This window comes from Ciconia boyciana, chromosome 9 (genome assembly GCF_034638445.1).
Source record: "Ciconia boyciana chromosome 9, ASM3463844v1, whole genome shotgun sequence".
In the NCBI taxonomy this organism is placed as follows: Eukaryota; Metazoa; Chordata; class Aves; order Ciconiiformes; family Ciconiidae; genus Ciconia; species Ciconia boyciana.
This window is the reverse complement of record NC_132942.1, coordinates 33,538,344-33,560,000: the sequence shown is the minus strand read 5'-3', so window position 1 is coordinate 33,560,000 and position 21,657 is coordinate 33,538,344. Positions and strand designations below refer to the sequence as shown.

The window sequence follows — 21,657 nt, the reverse complement described above, 5'->3', positions numbered from 1 at the left end:
ATGTCTGGGGTGATCAGGCAGGGGCAAGGCAATGAGCCAAGTCCAAGGTCAATCCAGGCAATCCAAACAGCAGTCTGAGGACAGGCGCACCTGGGACATTGCTGGGGCAGGGACTGATGCCCCGGGCTAAGCTGAAATTCATATTTAATGTTCATCCTAATCCTTGGTCTTTCTGCTGAGGCTGCCGACAGTGGGCACCTGCCTCTGAGGCCACAAGCTCCTTTCACATACTGTTGGTCACTGAACAGCAAGCTTGGATGGTAATGAGTTTTGGTCACTGCTGAAATAAGCAGGATTTAAGCCAGTGACCTAGAAGTGAAAGGCTCTGTATCTCCTTTCTGTTTCCCCGAGACATTCAGTCTCTCGTGACTGCAAATTTGAAGTATTGACATGGATAGTCCTTTTTTTCTGTGCCCATGTAAGGGAACAGATTAATTCCTCTGAGACATAGTTCCCCTTTGGTTTCCACAGAAAATTCCCAGTAAGGTCAATAGGAATCCCACACGCAAAATTACTCTCTGGTACTTTTTCTTCTATGTCCTTTTTATTCAATTTAACAATTAAAATATCCTCCCACACCCCTTCGATTCAGTGTATGTGAGATGTGTATCATCAGCAGCAATCGTCATGTTTGTGTCAGCATTTCCAATGAAATCACTATTTTCAGGTCAACAATAAAACTCAATTGAGGCTGCAGTGTGGCATGTAGAGTTAGCTCTTGTCTTGGGAATCAGGATTTTTCTTGTTCACTTGGGGAAGGAAAATCCCGCTTTCCTGGAGAAACCAACGCATTTTACATAAAAAAGCTATAATTTTACAGAGATTTTTGTTTTAGCCTAGCTGTATGCAGTCCCATTGGAGCATTGCTTTTGTAAGCTCTCCTCCTAAGAACCCATAGTTGCTTTCTCAGAAATTGGTGGAAGACTTGCCACTGACATTGATAGGACAGAGAGGAGGATTAGACCATAGGTACACATAAACCACAGAACAAATATTTTTTTCTGGTGACTCTTGGTAGGTGTTTGACTGCAGTTAGCCGGGCATGGCCAGCAGTTCAGAACGCAGGTGGGAATCTGTCTGTCCGTAACTGACGGCAGCTTGGACGGGTTTCAGGTTTGTACAGCACCCAGCACAGTACAGTAATTGTTGCTACCGGTGTGTGCCAGGTGCTTCTGTCCTGCACCTAAGAGCTGCTTAGCGTGGGAGGGGAAGGGCTGGATCAAAGAGCTGCCTCTGGTTTCCTTTGTTTTTGGACAATGGCAGGGTGGAAGGCCTGGCTGCTGCCTTCCCAGCTTTCTGGCGCAGTAGATGTGGAGGATATATGACTAGGTATATGTGCAACACACCTGATACGCTGAACTGATTTCACATTTGTATTTTATTATTACAAATACTTGTCTTTGACTTAAGAAGTGAATGACATGTATTGCCATTTACCTGTATGATGTGAATCAGGGTTTAATTTGATCCAGATCCTGAGGTCTGATCTGTGCTTTCTGCCAGGTTAGTTTTAGTAAGTGGGGGTTTTTTTAATCTGAAAAACTGTAGTGCTTTAGAAGCAATAAGAGCTTTTCCCCTTTTACAGGCAGGTAGAGTGAGTTTAAGTGTGCTGTCTACAACGAAAGTGGTGGAAAGACCTAAACTGGTCCTGCAAGTCGTGATCGGGGCTTATTTTCCTTCTTTTCCCTCGAAGCCACAATGAATTCCTTCTTAAAGGCAGCTCACGCTTACGCTCTGTCCATTTTTATGCATGCTTACTGTTTTACACATCCAACAGGGTTATGTATGCTTTTTTAGTAACGCCTGCTGAGGCATGGAAAGGATCAACATTTCATTTTCATTACATTTCATTTATTTCTCTATTTTGGAGGAAGGGTTCCATAAAGTATAAGATAGACATAACTAAAGTAAGTTTCTACTGCAGGTGAAAGGTATTGGTAGTTAATGTGACTCCTCATAAAGCAGCCGAATTGCAAGTTACAATCAAAGATTTAGAAAAAATGCCTGCTTGATAATGTCTTTTGCCATAATAAAATACAGTCACACAGGAGTAAAAGGCTAAAAGAATGGCCAGACAAAGACGGATCATCCGTTTGTGCTTAGTTTGAGACTCCTACAAAGCTGTTACTTGAAAATACCTACGTTAGGTACAGGAACATGGAGATTGCCATCTTACATGTATATTTAGTCTCTGGTTATATTATTTCAAATGTTATGTAGCTATAACAGCATGAAATAGATACCCCTACCTGATACAGAGATAGATATTACATCATTGCTGCTATAATGCTCTGCTGCAAAAGGACTTTTTAAAGGATTTCTAATGATAATGAAAATATTCTGATACAGCATTAAGGATTTTGCTACTGAAATGTGTTTAATGTAAATATGCTGTCAGATACCCTTCAAGTAATTGACAAGAGCAGATGATTAGCAGTGTTCTCAATAGTGTTTTTGCATAATCTTACATTTTGACAGAACTCTTCAGCAGCTTTTTATTGTCAGTGCTCTGCAATCAGTAATACTTTTTCCTTGACATTTACTTTGTCATTATAAATCTTGTAAGTGGTCATTTAACTTGTTCAGTATGCATGTAAGAATATCATTACTAACACGTTTGAAAAAATGTCTTCCTGTTGAGGAACTGTTGTGAAAGTAAACTTAAAAAAACCCTAAATGAAGTAGGTTGATGAGTGACTTTATGAAATAAATACCTGTCTGTGAGCATCTTCTTGCACATTTCAACGGTGATTTTAAAATCACTTTCTTATTGAACGTTCACGTGTAAGTCATCAAATTCAACATGGTGGTTGGATTTTTTTAATCTGGTATTTTTTTAATTTAATACTATTGTTCAGTTATGATCATTTACATCTAACTGACCAAAATTAAACTCTTATGATCCGTAAGCACTCATAATTACGTACTGCATGTAACGTTAATAGTCAATATAATAAACCTTCATCTTTATTGAAGCATCTCTTGTTTCTACAGCAGTTCTTTAATCTATCTCAATAGATTTCTAGTGTACAGCTCATATAGATTTGGTCAGTGACAAGGGTTAGAGTAGTCTTGTAGAACATTTACTTGTAGCTGTGAAAAGCCCACATTCATCAGAGGATTAGGTCGATCAGATTGTACCAGGATCAATGGAAGGACTGTGTGATCCCTCTTAGGCTGTAATGTGTTCACCTTCTTTGGAGAGAATTCACATACACACACATTTCTCTGTCTTAAAGCCATTTATCTCAGAATGTCAAATTGCAATAATTAACCATTATTGATCTTAAATTCAATTAACTTCATTAACACAGGTCATGATGAGGGTGCTTATAAGGGAAAGGCTCTTGACAAGTGTCTTGTCTTATATGACATTGAATGTTCACAATCGTGACTACAAACTATTCATGTTGTGCCACAGGAACATCTTTTAAAAACGACAAGAGTTTGGTTGGTGGCTCTGAAGCAACATTTTAATCCCCTCCCCCTCATCTTCTAGTTCTCAGGGTTTTCCAGCAAATTTTCTATTCAGGAATCAGTGAACCATTTGTTTCCAGCACATTATCTTAGTGTGGTATTATAGCAAAACCCACCAATTCAAATACCCTTCAGTTCAATAGCTAGTGCTAGATAGAGACTCATTTACAAAAGCGTATATTAGTATAGTTAGCAAATGAGTGAAATGAATATTCAGTGCTTCTTTTTGCTATACATACAAAACAAGCTGGGGCCATCTCATAGAGGTAATTCTTAGAATCTCTGCTTTCTCCAAGTCCTAAGATTCATATTGTAGTTAGTAGTTGTTTTTCTTAAATGAGGGCTGAATAAAAACTGTGAAAGGACACAAAGCTTTGTTGGCCCACAGTGAACTCCTTTTTTTCATGGAGAAACTTCATTATAAGTACAAGTTCACAATAGCTGAAATTGTGATTGAAATCATTTGGATTTCTACTATACCATTCATACAGTTGTATGGAGTTTATTGTAAGGAGGCACTGCAACCAAAGTAGCTATTGAAACTACTGTATAAAGGACTTCAATGGGAATTTCAAGTTTGCAAGAAAAATGAAGGATCAGGTTGAAGGTCTTTTGGTACATTTTAAATGTCTTAAGTAGTCATGATCATTTACAAATAAATCTCCAAGTAGAATGACTCGCTGTAATATATTGAAGCATTTTAGGTGAAAACTTGATTTTGAAAAACTTCACAATGAAGGCTGCAGCTCCAGAGATGTGTGTTAATATTAGTATAGTTAAACATAAATACACAGCCAGTGTTCTGGTTACTGTAAAACTTGTAAGATGTGGACAGATTAGGAGCAACCAAAGATGTGGGAAGATTACAGAAAGTGAGGTGTAAGATTTTTTTTTTCTTAGCCTAAAAAAATGCTAAACTGTAATGAGAAGACTCTGAGAAATGTGGACAAAGAGAAATGACAACATCAGTTTTGTTCAGAAACAGATTTCTGTGACAATTAAATGGTCATTTTGTCACTACATTTGCTATTTCCACTCCACTATACAAAGCATTTACTGAAAAGAGGCAGGGCAGAAGCAGAATGGTTTGATTACTGCATTTGAAGAAACTAAAGTTCCCTTACAACATCTGTTTGCTCAGTGAAGGATTATAATAATTAAGAGCTATTAGAGCCATATTGAGAACTTTTATGCTCATGCCTGCTTATCCTGGAGTTGGCTGTGAATCTTGTATTAGTTTGTTGAATGCCCTGTGTGCTTTTCAGTGATTAAAAGATGCCACCCAAATGCTGATATCAAGCAGAGATTGTGTCACTGTGTGTTTTAGTACCAATTCATACAGAGAATTTGGCTTCGTGTTACTGGGATGTTGATAGTGACTTTTATTTAAAAAAAAACAAAACAAAACAAAATGGAAAAACAAATATTTTTATTCTTTGAGGATGCTGGTAAATATTTTTGCCCATTTGAGGAAATGGTTATTCTGTGCTTAGAAAAATTCTACAGAGTCCAAAAAACAATTTATCTCCCAAATCAAAATTAGGGTCAAAGCATAACATGAAGCTGTTTTCTCTGCTTATGAACATTTATTTCCCATTGTAGTATGTGCTTGCACGGAGTGGAAACTAACAAGTCTGCAGTACTTCACACCAAGCAACTGTCTTGGAAACCAACGGAAGACCACTTTTGTGTTACTTAGAGTGGATCACATTTATTCGTGATGAATAATTTATACAGCAAATGTAGGGTGGGTTTTTTTTCCCTTACTAATGCATGTACTAATTGTATTTGTTAAGTTTATGTGAAAGTTTTCAGACTATGGGGCTGCTTGTGAACTGTTTACTTCAACAGTTTGTGCCTGGCTCTTGAATGCCCGGTGGTGTTTCCTCTTCGTGGCTGGTTAGCTGACCCTTAACCTCCCCGTGGATAGTGAGGAACTTTATGCTCCTTTGAATGATGTTCATTTGTAACTCTGGTGTACTTGGCGGAGGGGCATCCTTTCCCCAGGAACGTGGAGGAGTGGGGAGGGGAGGAAGAGGAAGGTGCTACATGAATGTTGATTAAATGGGAACACCGAGACCCTGAACTGACTCAAACTGAGCAGCAGTTGAGAATTCCTAATGAGAAGTCCCTGTTACTCATTTGCCTACTTGATCTAGTCCTGATGGCACTTGTGAAGAGTTGTTTATGTGGTGACAGGGAAGGCCAAGAAGGTTTTTTTCTCCTTTTTCAGCAGGATCAGCCAGAAATTCCAGGCTTATGCTCATAGGACTATTAAAATCTCTAGTCCCCCAGAGTGCAAAGGGGGAAGGACACTGATTCCACAAAATACGATAGCAAGGAAGGTCCTTCTGTCATCATGGGAGTCCATGATGTTTCTCAGCCCTTCCACTCGATTACTGTGATCCTGCATTGCTTCTGGTAATCAGCTGCAGGCACACACAGTGGGGCATGAACTGTTCTCCAGCTTCTCTACAGCTGTGATACTTTTGGGAGTCAGTTGTATTGTGTGTGTGTGACTGCAAATTTAGGACCAAACCCATAAAAATCTGTTTTTCCTGACCATAGTCTCTGAACTGTTACTGCTGTGAAGTTTCTTATAAGCACGTTGTTCACTTCTGACTGTACAATAATGACATATGAAGGCAAGTTGTACGTGAGGAAGTCTCTTTAAAAATCTATATGGTTTTGTTCATTATACATGGGAGTAACTTGGACCTTGGGTCTCACTTCAAGTTTTTTAATCTTCAGATCCCTTCTTGTCAAAAACTTCTTGTAGAAGGTGGCAGATGAACTCTTCAAGTGAGACAGATCTCAGACCCATCCTCATGCAACCCTACCCATAGAAGAGTACACTGCAGTGTGATAGGATCGTGTGCTCTTCTCCACGTTAGAAAGAAGTGGTGTTATGTTTCACGAGTGGATAATTTGAGCAGATTTTAGAAAAACCCTGCTCAGCAGGTTGAATTCAGTTTAGGCGCCAGGCAGAAATCAAGGCAGAGCACAGCTTTGGGGGAGAGAGGCGTGATCCATCATGTTACATCTCCAGCGCAGTTCTGGTAGAACAGGCGTTCACAGCCTACCTGAAGTCCTGCTCTGCGCTGGGAGCAGAAAGCTCTTTGAGGAGAATTGTGACAATACTTCCTACTTCAGAAACCTTTCCTGTCTTCCCCATTGTGAAAAGAAGTTTGCTGGCAGTCTGCAGATTCAGCATTTATTGAATCCCAGCAGCTTGGCTCAGAGGAGGTTTGTAACCACAGGCTCTGGGTTGTGCACAGTACATGCACCTGTGGGTATTTCGCTGGGTATTTTATTCTTCATAATTGTTTAAGCTGAAAACTGGCAATTATTTTCAATTATACACATATATTGTACTCACATAAACACACTGTGAAGAAGCATAGGAACAGAAACACAAACTTAAGCCATCTTCTCATGTTTTGTGTAAATAGCTGGATTATGTATATTAACCTACAAGAGTTACAGGCTCCTTTACTTGTCTTCTTATCTGGCACTAGGCAAGTAATTTTTAACTTCTTTGGATTTCCACGTTTGCAGCTATAAACTGTGGATAAGAATTTTTCTTCCACAGGGTTGCTGTGAAGAATAAAACACTCATTGAAGCTTTTGAACACCTTAGTAGAGTGATGCTGTCCAATAGTGCTAAGTTGTTTCTAAGCCATCATTTAATATTATAGCATCCTGTTTTTTACGGGTGTGTGTTTAATGAAGGAGATAATACATAAATGTGATCTTTGCATAGGAATCTCTCATTTAACAAACATCTAAACAGTATTTGGTTTCAGAAAAACGAATGCCTCCCTTATCAGAATTAGTAGCAATTTTTGAATGTTCTCTCTCTTCATTTGTAGGTGGCCTGTATGATACTTTTCATATGGCAGCGTAAAGTTGAAAGTGAATAGGAGACCAGAAGCCTGTACCCTCCTTTAAACTACACAAAAACCAGGGGAGTTTGGAATAAAGTGACATGAGGAAAAGGTGCCTGCCATAGACTTGCTTTGTTCTGCACATAGATGGCCCACACTTTAATGACACATAAACTCATTTCTTGTTATTGTCTCCTCACTGCATATTCCTGTCCATGTAATTCTCAACTCTTAACACTTACAGTTGATTTGAGCTCTCTGAAGTTGCTCCAAATGTAATACCAGTCCAGGATGCTGGATTAGAGCAGCTGGCTAGCTTCCTCTAGCCTATTTCTGAGCTCTCTGTGGCAGACAGCTGCGGTATTTTCATGAAGGAACAAACACAAGTACACTTCAAAGTTTCTAGTGCCTAATGTTAGCCACCCATTAGATTGGCATGCTATGTCACATCCATCCACGCTGATTCCCAATAACTTAATACTACACTATTATTGGCATGAAAAGGCTGCAGGTTTATCAACATACAAAAAATCCAGCTAAACAAGCATTAATCATGCACATCACATCAAATTAACATGTTCAGAATTAATATTCTTGACCTTGCCAGTGGGCAGAATAATCAGTCTTGCAGTAGGATTGTACTCCGGTGCGAGGTACCAGCAACTTCAGCCGATGCGCGAGAGAAGTGCTGACCTCTCCACTTGGAAATAACATTGCTCTCCCATAATAGACAGTCCTGCCTCTGTGAAACAGAACCTTTGACCTTTCTAACAGGAATAATGTCCCTGTCAAGGTGCTGGGTAATCGGTATTGCCATGCCTGTTTAGAGACAGTGTTGTCATTTGCCACTCTTGTAAACAGGGCAGCCACTCGTACCTCCCATTTCTATCGCCTAATGAGGAATACGCTAACATCTCTGCCAAGTAGTGAAGTCTCAAATACAATTTCAGTTACATGTGAATTATCAGTCAGTCTCAGTATAGAAATAGCTCATGTTGTGGGTGAAATGTTTGCCTTTCTTCCTGTAAGTGGAAGGCCTGCAGAGTGGGAGTTTTCTAACAGACTAATATAACTCTTTTATATGCCTTCATTTGCATTAGGTCTTTGATTGACTCCATCCACCGAGCTGGTTTTCTCTTGCCTTTGTTCATTAATTTTGTGAGTAAGGTTCATTGGCACAGTCAAATAATCTCCGTGCTGCTGTTTCTCTGTTGACTTTCTCTTGACTTGTGTTCAGACTGTGCCCTCTCTTAACTCTGAATGATCCCACTGAAACTGGGGACTCTTCGAGGTTTTCTCATCAATTACTTAAATATTAAAAAAATGTTCTGGTTATTTCTTAGGTGGCTGGTGTCCGCTTTAAAGCAGAACGGCAATGATATTTAGGAAAAGGCTCTGCGCTGCCAGCCGCGCTGGCTGTGGTGGGAGCAGCCCTCGTGCAGCACTGTGCTTCACTTGGGGAGCAGGGGGGGTCAGGCTGCAGAGAGAGTTTCGCTGGCCGGGTCCTACGCACTGCTCCACTTTGTGATCTGTTCTGATCTTTTTTCCCCTTTTATTTTTGACTGGGAGTATAATATTCATCCCGAAAGCATTGGGAGCATTACTGCTCCCAGTCCCTTTCTGCTGTTCTCTTCTTCAAGCGTGAGAAGTATATGGATTCAGGTTTTTTAAGGGTTGAGAAGCTTTTTTTTCAAGATGTACTCAAAATCAGATGGTTTGGGAAATGATCCTTAGTATTACACAATGATTTCAAACCATGCATAAATAAATAATAAAGCTGGTTGTAGTTTTTTTAATAAAAAGCTATTCGGTTAAAGCCAAAATATTTCCAAGGAATTGAATGGTTTCGATAAACTTTTGTAGTTAAGCATTTTTTCATGTGAGAAGAATGTTTTGGTACTTTTTCAAGCAAAGAGCTTATATTCTAGTTTAAATATACCCCAGTAAGCTAATTAAAATAAAAGAAAAAGGCTTGGCGAAAAAGCATAATTAAAACAAGACATTTCAGAAGTATCAAAATGAAATATTTGGGTAGATCCAAGCCAAAATATATGGTCTCAGATGCATTTTTCAGGAAATAAGGGAAGACTTGTGCAATTAATTTGTTTTTGGAGAACAGTAAAATACGCCTTTAATGCTGTGGTTTTGTATTTCCAAACAAACTCAAGGAGGTGTGTGTCTGACCATGTTACTGGGTGGATGTTTCCATGGAAGGGATGAAAACCATGCAGTGTTTTTCATCTTTCTGCTGAAGAGGACCTCTAGCAGTTGGGGTTTGAGCCAGTAGCTGTTGTGCTGGTGGGCATCTCAGAAGATTGCGGAGCTTGGCCCAGGACATCAGCAGAGTAATGGCTGTTGTAGCTGCATGGGGACTTCCTCTGCCTGCAGAAATGTAATGGAGCAGTGATATTTCTCTGCTCTTGTATAGTAGATCTCTGGTGTCTGTGTAGAGCCAGGTATATGAGTTTATTAGTGTATATACAATATGTAGATCATTTTGGGCAGTGATGGATCACAATTTATTTCCACTGGCAAAGAAATGATCCATAGCTCAGTTATGAAGGTAATTCCCTCCAGTGTGGAAATGAATTGCATTATACCACACCTTACTGTTATGTTTTGATATCAAATGTGTTAATTTCATTATTACCTAGCAGTTTAGTTAATAATTATAATAAATATTAATGAGGGAACTATCTGTTCTTGACCTCTGCGTGGCTGCACCTGCAATAGGTTTCTGAATCCCTTTGATATTCTCATCTCTAGAAAATGAGGGCCACACCAGGGAACTCCTGTCCATTTTTTGTCAAATATTATGTCACAGTGACACCATTGCTCAACTTGCAGGCAATTTCCTGGGGGTTATGGTGCCCTTTGAGATGTAAACTAAAAACTTTTTCGAGAACTGTAATCTTTTTTTTTTCTTCTTTTATGCTGGAAAAACCAAAAAAAACCCTGAACCACCTAATTTCTTTCATTTCCATTCCTATTAACTTCTTCTGCCTTTAGAATTGCCTTTAAAGTTGTTTTTTTCCCCTCAGACTTTGCTGTCGAGGCATTGAAGAACAGTTTTACAGATGCCCTGCTGTTTCAAACATTTACTCTACACTTGAAAAATATCAAACCACGAGTCTTTTGTTTTTTTCTTTTAATAAGAAGGAAACAGCTGAGTAACGATGGGCTGGAGACAGTGCTGCTTAAAGACAGTCTCTCCACCAGGAAGTGAATCTCAGTGAAAAAAATTTTTTACCATCACCTCCTGATTTTATTCTCCTCTTTCGTAGTCTCTTTACTCTTCCTGTAGGTACTTAACCAAACAAGAAATTTATCTGCTACGGCCCTCCTTGTCCTTCTTTCTGTTGCAGTGAAGCTGTTACCTTAATCTGTACTCAGAGAGAATATAGATCACCTCTCTCCCCTGAGCAAGATCTGGTGGGGCAGGGAGGGATCAGAGATTCCCTTGGCTGCAGATGGGCTCCCTTCTGCTAGCACCTGCACTGAGTCCCGTACTCCCTGCTAGCGTGGGACTGAAGTTTGGCCTTCACCCTCTCTCCTCTTCTGTCCCACGCGCTGGTAACAATTTAATTGGGTTTTCTGAGGAGGAAACGTGTCATTTGCCTTTTGCATCGAACCTCTGAGGACAAAGCCTCGGAGCTGCAAGCCCTGCAGCCACTGTAAACCTACCTGTAGTGGTGTAGTGGTGTTGCAAAGCCTTTGAGTATGCCCTGAGTCTGCCATCGCAGGTTGGTCCGGGACTTGTTGGGTTGCCTTTTCTTGCCCTGAAGGCAAGCGATGAGGTGACCGGCCCTTGGAATAAGGCGTTAGAAGCTCCTGGCATAATCTCTGGTTTAGGATGGTGTTTTAGGCTAAGAAGTTTCCCTGAGCATCTGCATCTCTTGCATAAACCTTTGGTTGAGGAAGTTGGGGGTAATGTCGTGTTTCATCCCCCCTCTCCCTTGTGGAGGGGAAAGAGCAGGAGTTGTTCGTACTGTCAGTATATCGACGTTGCAGATTGCCGGGTTAAATTCCATACTGTTGTTTGTGCCTCATTTCTCATAGCTGGATCAAAGACTGATGTCACAACTTGGCTTCACAACTTGAGCTTAGGAAGGAGAACAGCTATAGAGGAGGCAGCTCCTGGTTAACACGCAAATATGCTTGATAGTTGGTGAAAAGGGCAAAGAAAGCATGAAAGGTAAATAGATTTACATTTAAATGAGCCGCATGCTGGAGGTTTTCCCTAATGTAAAAGTCACTCTCTAAAAAAACTGTGAATGTGACAATACAAGTGTTTCAGTCCAAACAAAATTCATAAGATTTCAGCAGTAAGAGAAAGAAAAATGTAAAGAAAACCACACGAATTAGGGGCTTGATTCCGTGACCCTTGTTTGTGTACCTTGGGGACCAGGTGAGCGCTGGTCCCCAGGAGCCCTTTCTGTGGTGTGCAGGGACCAAGTCCAAGGGCTTTGGTGTGTGATGTGGTGGTGGGAGTGGGTGGCACACGCTCACACTAGCACCCAACAGACAAAAAGAGCAAAAGACAGGTACACTTATAGAGTGCTTTGGTGTGCCACCTCAGCCTGCAGGTGTGAATGAGATCTTTCTAATCCAGGCAGTGGGGCAATAACCGTGGATTTTCTTTACCTCGTAAAAAGGGAATTATTCTTCAGTTTCACAACAGAGATGAACGGGAGTTGTAAAAGAAAAACTGTTTCCACAAGGTAGAAAAGAAAAACGGTACATTTTCTTCCAAATCATAGGTTTCATGCTGTCATTTCTTCCTTCCGTCCTTCCTTACTCTAGGATATGGCGTGGTTGAGAAAGAGGTAGTTGGTAGCCAGTTGTTTACACACTACCAGGAATTATTTAAAGTTTTTCAGCTTTAGAGAGTAATTTGAACTGCTTTGGTCTCCGTTGCTGAAGTTTTTGGTAGAGTTCAGAAACATGATGGAACAAATAATTAAGATGAAAAAGAATCTGTACCATCCATAGGGGAATTAAAGTATTGAATGAAATCCACCTGGTTAGATTTTTTGTAGTTGTTTCGTTGCAAGTATTTGCAGGATAGGCATTGTTCCTTGCTACAAATTGCCAACATGACTGTAATATACATAAAATAAGGATTCTTGAATTCTTTCAAAATATTTTGAAAAGCATAAAATAGAGCAAAACAGCACAGCTCTATTTCATTAGAGTACATATACTTGCTGTTAAAGTCTGAGTACATATACTTGCTGTTAAAGTCTGATCTTCATATCAGCATCTTTGAATCATCTTATAATAAAGTTTTTAACATAATTCTTTCAAACTATAGTCTCCCAAATGTTAAAAATAGGACCCTTGCTGCATGAATTTTCTGCATTGAAATTATCCGAGCTGAAATACCTAATCACAATTATGTGTTGCTCTTATGTGATATGTTTGTGCTTTCAAAGGTTTAACTTCTGTTCTGAAGATCAGGTAATAACTTTACATGCTCGGAGGAAGATTTGCTACCATTCATCCATGTGAAAGAACAGTAGTGAATATTTTGTATTTCCTAACTGAATGAAGAAATATTCCGTGTGAAACTAAAGGCCTGATTTCATTGTTACTTTAACAGTTGTTTTGTCTTTTGTGATTTTCTGATAATATCTAAAGATATTTTCTCTGAAAAAAGTTTGCACGGTTCAGTACTGTATGTGTGATATCTACTATACTGTTCTAAATTTTTCACTCTGTTGGTTAAAGTAGATCTGTTTGGGGTGTAAACTATTATCTTCTCTGCACTATTGCCTGAATAAACAAGCTATAGATTATTCAATGTGTTTAAGATACAGATACCCGCACATTCCAGATGTGTTGCAGAGAAGGTCAAAAGTCAAGTGTCTTCAATCATAGAGTCTACTGGAAATGCATTTTTTTCAAAGTTTATAATTGTATTTGTGAGAGATTGCAAGAAAATTTTAAGTTCCACTTAATACAGAACAGTCATGTTCTATTTTTGCTTTCTTCCTTAGCTGTAAATTAATGCAATACATAGAAATAGATCATTTTGATCAGTTAATGATCCCTCTGTTCGTGTTTCCATAGTTTTCTTGCCTGAAGGAAAAAACTCAGGTAGACTTAGTATACATAGAATACTTGTACAGAAGCACCATGGAAAAAAGAATGTGTTTACTGTCAGTTCCCAACTATCCTATTCAGGAAGAGTATCTTAGATTTACATCACCAGTTGCATTACTTGAGGGGGGGAAGAAAAACAGGATCCCTGTTGGGTGTCCGTGTAGCTTATGCTGAGTAAATATTGACAAAGTAGTCTAAAGAGCAAACACTTTGACATTTGTAAGGTCCACTGGAAGGTCTTGTATATATTTATACAGCAAGAATGAGTACAGCATACCAATTTTCTTGAACTAGCTCCTGACATAATTCTGCGTGGGCTTTCTTGTTGAGAAAGGTATGTTTAAATGTGAACGGGTCATTTGTTACACCCATAATGAATATCCTCAAATTGCTCTTAGTGAGTTGTTTCAAAAGGTTGCGTCACCTGTTTTTACCATCTCCTCCTCTAAAATATGATACTACTAACAATGATAACTTTTTAAAAATCTCATTTTTTGGTGATTGTAACTGGGGATTTTTTTACTTTGTAGGAATTTTTGATGTTTGTTGTACTCTATATTTATTAAAGATTAAGTCTCAAAACTGTAATGAGCAAAAAATGCTTGCTTAATTTAAATTGTGAATCTGTCTGTTAAGAAATGCATTAGGGGTAGGAGAAGCATAAGACATATTAATTGACAGACAGGAACTGCTGTCTCTGAGGTTGATACAAGTAATTTATTACTTTAGAAATGAATGCCACCTCCAGAATGTGCTTCATTAATTTCAAATTTAGTTTTAATTTCAAGCTGTTGCCCCTTGAGAAGAATAAGGTGGCAAATTATGTTTGAAGAGCAGATTTTTTTCTTGCTCTGAAGAAACACTAAATTTTAACTGTTTAATTTTACAAATAAGTACACTTCCTTGGCTAAAACACTTGAGCAAAAGTATGATCGGCAGAAACTAACTTATATTTTCTTCTCTTCATAATAGCCTATGTTTCAGATGAACTAAAAGCAGCAGCACTGGTGGAAGAAGATGTGGAACCTGATGAAAATGCAGTTGATGGGGAGCCTTCAGCAAAATATGCATGTCCAGAAAAAGACTTCAGTAAGAACTGCCAAAGCTACCAAAACTCTCCAGCAGCTGAGTTTTCTAGCCATGAAATGGACAGTGAGTCACATATCAGTGAGACAAGTGACCGCATGGCAGACTTCGAGAGCAGCTCTATTAAAAATGAGGAAGAGAGCAAGGAGGTTTCAATACCACTGGAAGACTCTACTGTATCTGATAGTTTAGAACAAATGAAAGCCGTATATAATAACTTCCTCTCTAATTCCTACTGGTCCAATCTCAATTTGAACCTTCACCAGCCAATTTCGGAAAAAACCAATGGTAGCAGCAGCAGTAGCAGCAGCAGCAGTAGCAGTTGTGGAAGTGGCAGCTTTGACTGGCACCAGACTGCTATGGCTAAAACACTGCAGCAAGTTTCTCAGAGCAGAATTCTTCCTGAACCAAGTCTTTTTAGCACAGTTCAATTGTACAGACAAAGCAGTAAGCTTTATGGCTCTATATTTACTGGAGCCAGTAAATTCCGCTGTAAAGACTGCAGTGCTGCCTATGATACTTTAGTAGAATTAACAGTGCACATGAATGAAACGGGACATTATCGAGATGACAACCATGAAACTGATAACAATAACCCCAAAAGATGGTCCAAACCTCGTAAACGTTCTTTGCTTGAAATGGAAGGGAAAGAAGATGCCCAGAAAGTATTAAAGTGTATGTACTGTGGTCATTCATTTGAATCTCTTCAGGATTTGAGTGTTCATATGATCAAAACAAAACACTACCAAAAAGTGCCTCTGAAGGAACCTGTTACACCTGTAGCAGCAAAAATTATCCCAGCTACTAGAAAGAAAGCATCACTGGAGCTTGAACTTCCAAGTTCTCCAGATTCCACAGGTGGGACACCAAAAGCAACAATCTCGGATACCAACGATGCACTTCAAAAGAATTCTAATCCTTATATTACGCCAAATAATCGCTACGGTCACCAGAATGGTGCCAGCTATGCCTGGCACTTTGAGGCAAGGAAATCTCAAATTCTGAAGTGCATGGAGTGCGGAAGTTCGCACGACACTCTGCAGGAACTCACGGCTCACATGATGGTGACGGGACATTTTATTAAAGTCACTAACTCTGCCATGAAAAAAGGGAAGCCAATTATAGAAGCCCCAGCGACACCAACAATAACGTCCTTAGTAGATGAGAAAGTCCAGTCTGTGCCACTAGCTGCCACCACTTTTACGTCTCCTTCCAATACACCTTCTAGTGTTTCCCCTAAATTAAATGTTGAAATAAAAAAAGAAGTAGATAAAGAAAGAGGCATTGCTGATGACAAAATGAAAGACAAAGAAAAGTCAAGTGAAGATGAGGAGAAGTATGATATCTCCTCAAAATACCACTACTTGACTGAAAATGACCTAGAAGAAAGCCCTAAGGGGGGATTAGATATATTGAAGTCTTTAGAAAACACAGTTACATCAGCTATAAACAAAGCCCAGAATGGGACTCCAAGCTGGGGTGGCTACCCCAGCATTCATGCTGCCTATCAGCTGCCTAATATGATGAAGCTGTCATTGGGTTCATCTGGGAAGAGTACACCTTTAAAACCTATGTTTGGAAACAATGAACTAGTATCACCAACTAAAAACCAGCCCTTGGTGTCTCCACCAAGCAGTCAGACCTCACCTGTGCCGAAAACAAACTTCCATGCCATGGAAGAATTGGTAAAGAAAGTCACTGAGAAGGTGGCTAAAGTGGAGGAAAAAATGAAAGAGCCTGAAGGAAAGCTTTCTCCAATGAAGCGTGCAACACCTTCACCATGCAGTAGTGAAGTCAGTGAACCCCTTAAGATGGAGTCCTCCAATGATGGTGGCTTTAAAAGCCAGCAGAACAGCCCAGTCCCTCAGAGAGATGGCTGCAAGGATAGTCCAACTGTAGAACCTGTGGAAAACGGGAAAGAGCCTGTTAAGTCCATTGTAAGTTCTTTAAGTAGCAGCACAGCTATCATTACTGATCACCCTCCTGAACAGCCGTTTGTAAATCCATTAAGTGCCCTGCAGTCTGTCATGAATATTCACCTTGGGAAGGCAGCAAAGCCATCATTGCCCGCTTTGGATCCCATGAGCATGCTTTTTAAAATGAGCAACAGTTTGGCGGAAAAGGCTGCAGTGGCCACCCCACCTCTACAGTCCAAAAAAACAGACCACTTGGACCGTTATTTTTATCATGTCAACAATGACCAACCCATAGATTTGACGAAAGGCAAGAGTGACAAAAGCTGCTCTTTGGGTTCAGCGCTTTTGTCATCCACATCGACATCTTCTGCATCTTCTTCATCTACAGTGACAACAGCAAAGACATCTGCAGTCGTGTCATTCATGTCAAACTCGCCGCTACGCGAGAATGCCTTGTCAGATATATCTGATATGCTGAAGAACCTGACAGAAAGTCACACATCAAAATCTTCCACACCTTCCAGCATATCTGAGAAATCTGACATTGATGGTACCACAATAGAGGAACCAGAAGAGAGTACACCAGCTCAGAAAAGGAAGGGACGTCAGTCTAACTGGAACCCTCAGCACTTGCTCATATTGCAGGCCCAGTTTGCAGCTAGTTTACGGCAGACTTCAGAGGGAAAATACATCATGTCAGACTTGAGCCCTCAAGAAAGAATGCACATTTCCAGGTTTACGGGACTTTCAATGACCACAATTAGCCACTGGCTAGCCAATGTGAAATACCAGCTCCGAAGGACAGGGGGAACTAAGTTCCTTAAAAATTTGGACACTGGGCACCCAGTGTTCTTTTGTAATGACTGTGCTTCACAGATCAGAACTCCTTCAACTTATATCAGTCATCTTGAATCGCATCTGGGTTTCAGGTTAAGAGACTTGTCCAAACTGTCCAGTGAACAGATTAACAATCAGATAGCACAAGCAAAGTCACCGTCTGAAAAACTGGTGACGTCCTCTCCAGAGGAAGATATCGGAACTTCCTATCAGTGCAAACTTTGTAACAGGACTTTTGCAAGCAAGCATGCTGTTAAACTTCATCTTAGTAAAACACATGGGAAGTCACCAGAGGATCATCTTCTGTATGTTTCAGAGTTAGAAAAGCAGTAGCATTTGCTTTTGATTAAAATAACTGTAATTTGCTTTGAGGAAAACTGTCAAAGACGCCTTAAAGCTACTGTTTAGTTCTTGGCACATGTTCTTATTTTAACTCCAGAGTCGCTCTGGGCTGAACTGTTTTGTATAACTGTACAGTGTTTAAATAGAGGTGCATAATCAGCTGTTGTTACTGGTAAAATATGAAGGTTAAAATGCAGTGGTAAGTGTTTGGAACTTTGTGTAAATTGGATTTAGTTGCTGTGCATCCCTCCGATGCATCAAGCTGCATGCATTAACAGACAGTTTAATTAAGCATTTATAACTAATTCTGGTGCACTTTTTTCATGTGACCTAAGTGTGCTGGTATTTCTCACCCTATAATCTTTAGCCCTCTGAGTACTTTGAAGCACTTTTGCATTAATTTGATAAAAATGTATGGATATGGTTTTTTTAAACCCTTACCAGCTTAGTTCCGATTACTAATATGAACCTCCATTTATGCAGAGGTGTCTCACACCTTGAAATTTAAAAATATAATTTTCACATTGAAACATAGATGTATATATTGTATAGATTTCAAAATCTCTTATGGAAAATGTGATTGTGGTTAATGCCATTTTCTTTTTCTTCAGCATTTTTAGCAACAGTGGTTTTTGTACCTGATAAGCCCCAGGTATAAACTGTACCTATATATAGTGTATATTTCATTTTCTAGATCTAACGGTTTTTCTTTTAACATCCAAACATTGTAAATTGTATGATGAAAGATACCACAGATAGCATTTATAAAGTATTCAGAAACATTATTCTTAAAGCAAAGTATGTTTTGTTTTGTTTTGCTATACAGTACATCTATATTAATAGAGGTTCATGTTTAAATTATACATATTTATTAGTGTTGCTATCATTTGTTTGTTTTTTGTTTTTTTGTTTTTTTTTTTTTAACCGTCTGAAGAAACAGAAGCCACGGACTGCATTCCTGGCATGCATTCTAACTGTTTTGCACAACATGACTTTTAAAGGTATTTATTAGTAAAAAAAAAAAATAAATAAAAAGAGAAAATTCAAAATAAACTCAGTGCTCAAAGGGTTAAATCTATTTGAAAAACTTGTACTGTATTTCCTAAACATTGATAAAGCCTTTAAAATGTTTGTACTGTAATACTTTGCTTAAAAGTTATGAGGCATTCTGTGATATAACCTCTTTTACTTATTTATAAGCGCTCTTGGTTGTTATTTCCTATTGTAGAATGCCTTTTTATTTCAACTGGTAACTTTCTGTTTTGCTCTGCCTAATTATTCTCCCAAGATTCCATACTGCAGCTTTATCTTTAGGCATATGAAAGGTAACCCGTGGTTACCAGCACACTAAGTGATTCTGTTCGTCTCCATTTTTGGCAGTTAATTTGCAGAAGTAACTGACAGCTGACACCATATGAGAATCTATGTATAAAATATTGGCATGTAAACAGCACAGACACTGTAATGCACTCTGTGCCCTGTTTTGTTGTTGACAATGAAGCACCATTATATGACTCTTCATATAACCTTTTTTTCTACAGCAGCATTAAAATTGTCTTTTTGCTATAATTTTGTGTTGCGTTCACAATTATGTCTGAAATGTGCTACGACTAACGAGCACATTAAAATTAAATTGTATGCTATCTGTTTATGACTGAAGCTTGAGTAGGTTTCTTCATCTGCCAGGTGCTGGCAGTCAAAAGCTGCACATAAATCACTGGAGTTTTAGTGAACTTTAGCATTTAAAGAGCAGGGTAGCACTTATTCAAAGGCTGCATTAACAGAATTTTTTTCCCCCAGAAAAGATAAATGAGCGTTATAACTCCTTTTTAAACATCAGGTAAGGCTGACTGTGAATATGGGGTTTATAAGCAACGTGCGGCAAAGCAAATAGGTGTTTTGCTGTGCTGTGTATTCAGACCCAGGCAGATACTGCTACTCGCACACGTTCTTCCCCCAAATGTATTAAGCAGAGTCTGCGAGTTGCACCAGTGGGTATTTCACGGCTTAGAGAATCCCTTTCCATCTACCCAGCATTTTCAAATAACAGGAGTAGGAACCTGAGACCGATGGCTTAAACTGGGTGATTTTGAAGTGAGTCCTCTTATGGCCCTACCTGCTGTTGTACAGCATTCACAGCAGATAGCGAGAGGGGAAAAGAAGCTGAACAAACACATGCCAAACAAATGTAAACAAGCGGGAGCATTTATATGATAATGACAGACTTTTACTGGTGTTGACAGGTCATCCCATCAAAACCATTGAAAACAATTTGCATCTCTGAAGCACCTGTGTTACTATGCATGTAAATAACCATCTTTTGCCAGTCAGGTGAACTCAGTGTCTGGAGATGGTTACATGGGGACCAAAACTACCATTACAGCACTTAAGAATCATATCTCAAGTAATAACTAGCATCTGAATGTCAAATGTACAGAGTTTCCTTTCTTTTTAAAAAAAATCCACTGTCTTCCAGTAAGCAACTAATTAAATCTTTGGTTCTTTCTTTCTTGGTGTCTTTCTTTCCATCTGTCTTTCCATCTGTCTTTCCTTCTTTCTGTCTGTCTGTCTGTCTTTTCGTCTTTCCTTGTGATTGTAAAGGTCAGTACCATGTCTTCAAAAATGTATCAGTGGTCTGTTCATTCTATAGTGAATACTGCTAAGCAGACCTAATGAATGGGATTAATGATTAGGGCTCTGGGTTTTTTCCTCCTCTTTTGGCTCACAGTTGTATCTGATTTTAAGGTCATTTGTGTGTCAATGTTTATGGCCTCAGCTCAAATTCCAGCAATAAAATTGCAGCATGCCATTTTACTGGTTGGCTATACCATCCCAGGAGTCCCCCTCACTTAGTTAGGAGAGGCAGCCTGGCTAGCTGAACTCTTTCATGAAGCCTCCCGGGTGGCTGTCCGCATTTTTTGCAAATAGATGTTCTCAGTCTAAATGCAGCCAAACTTTTTACCTCTATAGCAGAGAATTCCTCCTTTGAAAATTATAACAGTTTAAATATAGTATTTGGTTGCAAACCAGAAATTCACACATAAGGAGACTGGCAGATTATTGCATATATTGTCAATCAATGTATTTTTAAGATGCACCATTGACTTAGTATAGTAATGCTAAAAGCTCTGTATGCAATACTGTTATCTGGGACATGGGAGAGAGTAAAACCAAGAGACTACAGAGTCTTTTGCAGTGTTCCTTCTACTTATTCTTAAAATACCGCAGGGGGTCAGTGATTGCAAACACCAAATACCGCTGATGCAACTGCACGTAATCTGGTAAAAGTCAGTTCCTGGGCCTAACTTACCTAGGTCTGAATGTGCAGTGAGGAGACGTACCGGGTAAAAATTCAGGGAGCAACCGTATCTGTTAGTGTGTACCAGAAATGACTTTTTAATACATTTTTTAAATACGCTTGAAACTTTGCAAATGAATGGCTAGTCAGGATCTGCATATCCCAAACTTATTAAAATAAAGTTCAGCTTGCATTTCAGAACCTCTAGGACTGGCATACCAATGTGATTTCACATTATAAAGAATTTAGAGAATCAATGAACTAGAATAATGTTCTTTTCATCCATACACTGATATGTATATTGGCATGGTAACTATTAGTGCTAACCAAATCACCAACCTAGCTCTGTTAAGATAATTTTTTTCCTATTAGACAAACATGAAGGTATGGATGCAGGATTTTAAAATATGCATCTGAGTTCTGACTTTTGCTTTGCATTTGATATTTTATTTAGAAATATGCAGATCAAGTGAGAGAAAACAAAATGCCTCAAGAAAGAGTTTAAAAATGAAATTGTGATGGGGTGGGAAGAGCTTTAAATCACAGGTGTATAAAGGTGACCCTGGTCTAACCCCACCCAAGTAGTGGCTTGTTGCAGCATACTGTATATCTTCCAGCCATCACATTTACGCAGTATCTTAAAATAACATTTGTGATAAATGTGCAATTTAACTAATTTATGGTGCTATGATGTGCTCAGGGCTACATG

General features: G+C 39.2%; 1 protein-coding gene across 2 annotated transcripts in view; it reads left to right on the top strand.

Moving 5' to 3' along the window:
- The window catches only part of TSHZ3 (teashirt zinc finger homeobox 3), a 66,485-nt gene extending 47,202 nt beyond the window's left edge, over positions 1–19,283 (top strand). For both annotated transcript variants that reach the window (XM_072872569.1, XM_072872570.1), the window contains exon 3: positions 14,442–19,283. In XM_072872569.1, the coding sequence (XP_072728670.1) occupies positions 14,442–17,641 (3,200 nt within the window). In that variant the 3' untranslated portion in view covers positions 17,642–19,283. The remainder of the gene's footprint in view (positions 1–14,441) is intronic.
- The last annotated feature ends 2,374 nt before the right edge of the window (positions 19,284–21,657 follow it).